This window comes from Quercus lobata, chromosome 12 (assembly GCF_001633185.2).
Source record: "Quercus lobata isolate SW786 chromosome 12, ValleyOak3.0 Primary Assembly, whole genome shotgun sequence".
Lineage (NCBI taxonomy): Eukaryota > Viridiplantae > Streptophyta > Magnoliopsida > Fagales > Fagaceae > Quercus > Quercus lobata.
This window is the reverse complement of record NC_044915.1, coordinates 17,236,301-17,240,312: the sequence shown is the minus strand read 5'-3', so window position 1 is coordinate 17,240,312 and position 4,012 is coordinate 17,236,301. Positions and strand designations below refer to the sequence as shown.

The 4,012-nt window shown below is 33.0% G+C and overlaps 1 protein-coding gene across 1 annotated transcript; it reads left to right on the top strand.

Annotated features, from left to right (window-relative positions):
• The first annotated feature begins 430 nt into the window (after positions 1-430).
• LOC115969962 (BAG family molecular chaperone regulator 1-like) lies at positions 431-2,599 on the top strand. The gene is made up of 4 exons (XM_031089606.1): positions 431-1,128; positions 1,240-1,496; positions 1,585-1,734; positions 1,842-2,599. Exons 1-4 carry the CDS (start codon positions 909-911, stop codon positions 2,100-2,102), a joined length of 888 nt encoding a protein of 295 aa, XP_030945466.1. The 5' UTR covers positions 431-908; the 3' UTR covers positions 2,103-2,599.
• The last annotated feature ends 1,413 nt before the right edge of the window (positions 2,600-4,012 follow it).

Here is a 4,012-nt window from a genome sequence, read left to right as displayed (position 1 = left end):
TCCAGTTAACACAATTAGTAAAGTCTTTGATAGTTGTATAAAAGATTTGAGGTTCAATCCCTACCTACATAAAAAACTGATTGATGTCTTGGTTTAATGATAGCTATCCCTAAGTTGAAACTCTATAAAAAAATAAAAAAAAAATAAAAAAAAGACTATTATTAGTATTATTATTATATTGTTACTCATGTATCTATCACCTTTGTTTAGACAGGATGGAAATTGATTTTTCTTGCTGCCGTCTTTTTTTTCACCCACTAAACTAAAATATTTACAAAGAATTTAACATTTCATGTAAAATTATTTCCATCTCTTCCGATGTGGTTTTGTTTTATTTCCTTGTAAGAAGCCAAATATTTATTCTAGTGTCTCTCCTCTTCCCTTAACTATATATTTTCCATATTATCTTTCTTTCTTTGTATACACATTACACATATTCTTGAATTTCACTTGCTTTCCTCGCTGGCCATTCATTTTCTTTACTTTTCTTTTTCATTTTCCTTTCTCTTCTTTATGCTTCTTTGAGATCTCAATTCTCTCTCTCTCTCTCTCTCTCTCTCTTTTAGTTTTGAAAACAGTTACTTAAAAACTGTGATGTTACAATGACATAAACAAAAGTTTATATTTTCTTGTGATGGTACTTTAGCCTAGTATTTTTAGTCCAAGGATTTTCCTAACCATGTTCTTCTAGTTCTATCTCAGTGGTTCACAACTGGGTTCCATTGCATATCACAAGAAAGAGAACTTTGAGAGGCCTAAAGATTCTTTCTTCACTTTCTGGATTGCCTCTAGTCCAAGGGAAGAACTTGACAGACCTCAAAGACTCAAACTTTTTGTGGTATTTACTGTTCAACCAGATTCTTATTATCTTGAGCCATTTGGAATTAGAACCAAGAATATATACATAGATGAAGCCAATGAAGTCAAAGAATATTGACAGCATGTTTTCCAACTCTGTCGGTGGTGGAGGCAATCAGAATGTTGAGGAATGGGAAATTAGGCCAGGAGGAATGTTGGTGCAGAAGCGTGATATGAATCAAGGCACTGTTTCAATTCCCACAATTAAAGTTAGAGTGAAGTATGGCTCTTTGTGCCATGAAATTCAAATAAGTTCCCAAGCAAGCTTTGGTAATTAGAATTCTTGATTTTGAAAGAATTTGAATTTTTAATTTTTGTTGAGTTTTTAAGTATTACAGAGGAATTGGATTTGCTAATGGTAATTGATCTTTTGGGTTGCAGGGGATTTGAAGAAAATGTTGGCAGAACTTACTGGCTTGCACCCTCTTGATCAGAAGCTGATATACAAGAACAAGGAGAGAGTATCCAAAGCATATCTTGATGCGGCAAGAGTGAAAGATGGATCCAAAATCGAGCTTGTTGAGGACATTGTAAGTAGAGAAAGAAGGTGCGTTGAGATGCTAAAAAATTCAAAGGTTGAAAAGGCCTCAAAATCCTTGGCAGAAATCAGTTTGGAAGTGGACAAAATTGCAGGGCAGGTAAATTTTACATCAGAACAACATAGAAAGGATTCATAAAGGAACTGGGTAAATTTTTTTTGACGTTTTTTTTACTGCAATTTGGTAGGTCACTGCTTTGGAAGCCAAAGTTTCTAGAGGTGGGAAAGTCACAAAAATGGATGTGGAGAGTTTGACTGAAATGTTGATGACAAAGTTAGTTAAGTTGGATGAAATTGTTAGTGTTGAGGGAGATTTTAAATTGCAGAGAAAGGCGCAGGTATATTTGATTTGTTATTACTCCTTAAGCTTTAGTGTTGCACATTGTTTTAATTCTTATTCCTTACTAAGCCAATGAGGTCATTAACTTTGGAATGGTTCCTAAAGGTGAGGAGAGTTCAGAAGCACATCGAAACTCTCGATAAAATGAAGTTGCATTATTCAAAGCCTGGCAGCAGTGGAGGTAATATCCCATGGCAGCAACAACAAGCAAATTCATCCAAGCAAATGTCTGTACCAATGCAAAAGCATCATGTGCAAATGAGGCAGATGGAGTCTAAAGGGCAAATGCAAGGGCTGCAGCAGCAGCAACCATTGCGGCATTCTGAATCATTTGTGGTAACAACTCAATGGGAAACTTTTGAGTAATGCATACAACTTTAAACTGGGGGGGCCAAGCATATTTTGGAATTCTTTCAAGAAGGCCATCCTAAATTCATATAGCCAATCTTACAAGTCTTGGGTTTTTTTTTTTTTTTTTTTTTTTTTTTTTTTTTGGCTTCAGATTTTAAATCTCTTTATCTCTGAAGTATAATGCAGATCTGCATCATTTAGTAATTTTTTTTTTTTCCTTTGGGTAACAATGTGTATATGGTATATGGTTAATGGTTAATAGGAAAAATAATAAGAGGGAAAAGGAGCTGTGCTGTTAAAGGGTTTATTTATGTGTACTTGAAATGGTTACTTTAGATATCAATTTGTAAAACATAATTTGGGCATCATGGAATTCCATTGGAAGAAATTTGTTGCAACAGCTGTTACTGTTGCTGTGTCTGCCTATGTGTATATGTGGCTTGGGACCAAAAGGCCAATCATAGCTTTAATTTTATTCAGAAGTAATCAATGTAGCAGTTGTTTCTTGTTAATATATGGCCTTGGAATTCCTTCCGGCTTGGGACCATTTGTCCTATCAATTAAACCTATTTATAATATGGGTCATGTTGTAGATTCTTCAGTAGATGTTAATGCAGAAGTAAATTCTTTTTAATTTCATATCTTTTTATTTATTTATTATTATTCCTTTTAGTTTCATATCTTGTTTCTTGTGAGGCTGCTATAAGAAATAATTAAACAAGTACGAAGATACTATTACTAACCATAACATGATGACAGGCAGGTTTGACTTTTAGAAGGGATGGTGTGGTCTGAGTGGGGTAGCTTAATAATATGAAACCCAACTTGTTCTGTAAAAATAATCATCAATTTTTTATTTTATTTTATTTTATTTTTGCTGAATAAGGAAAAATAATCATCAATTGTAAATAAACGAGGGTGATTAGTGATTACCCTTTAACACGGTACATCCTTTTGTATTTTATGGTACGAACGAAAGGATGGTTTGTTTTACAATATGGTTTTATTATTTGGCAATGTGATGCAACCCTTGAGAAAGAATACAAATCTTCAAAGAGTTGACCTTTGGTGAAGGAGTATGACTCACAACAGTTGTGACCTTCCATGAAGATGTGATGCTTATTTAAAAATGGGAATGATGTGGGATTTGGGATCTTTGAGAACATTCCATTCCTCCTTCAAACAATCCCTCTATATATGACAGGAGGGAAAAAAAAGGTTCACAACAAGATAGAATTTTTGTGTATGAAACATGCCCGAATTTTGTTTATGAGCAGTATATCAGGAATGGTTTTCAATTTGGCACGGGAGTGCCCCGCTACTGGCTATGTAAATATGTAATGTGTCTTACTTTTAAATAAAACTCCTCTTTGTATCCAAAAAAAAAAAGAAGCCCCACTTCTATGCGCATTTCCAAGAATACAAAATATAATTTCGTACAATGAGTGGGGTCATAAAATATTGAGAAAGATTAAGACAAAACAAAATCTCACAATATTTTTCTTTTGTTTTGTGATGAGTCCTAGTATTATGTATATTTTTAATTTTATTTCAATTTATTTTAACCTATGGTGGGTTGGCTAATAACTCAAATTGTTGAGAAAATCTTATGAAATTCTATTGTACTTGTAGAAAAGCTCTAATATATTTTACAAAAAAGTTTACAACTATCAATGTGGCAACTTGTTAATGGTGGATGATAAAGTGGTGTTTGTGATAGGTTCATATGAGAATTAATCATAACTTGCCAACTCAATAATTATAAAATTTGTTGTAAAAAATGTTATGTGTATTATGTCATTCAATACTTAAAAATCATGACTTCAAGTCACAATTTTAGTTGTTTTTTGGGCTGTGTGTTAAACTGTTTGTGTGTTATAAACACAACCATTTATAAAAATATAAGACTACTTAGTCTTAATATA

Coding starts and splice junctions, on each gene's coding strand:
- LOC115969962 (XM_031089606.1), top strand. CDS start 909: ATGAAGCCAATGAAGTCAAAGAATATTGACAGCATGTTTTCCAACTCT. Junction 1,129..1,239: donor AAGTTCCCAAGCAAGCTTTG/GTAATTAGAATT, acceptor TTTGGGTTGCAG/GGGATTTGAAGAAAATGTTG. Junction 1,735..1,841: donor AATTGCAGAGAAAGGCGCAG/GTATATTTGATT, acceptor TGGTTCCTAAAG/GTGAGGAGAGTTCAGAAGCA.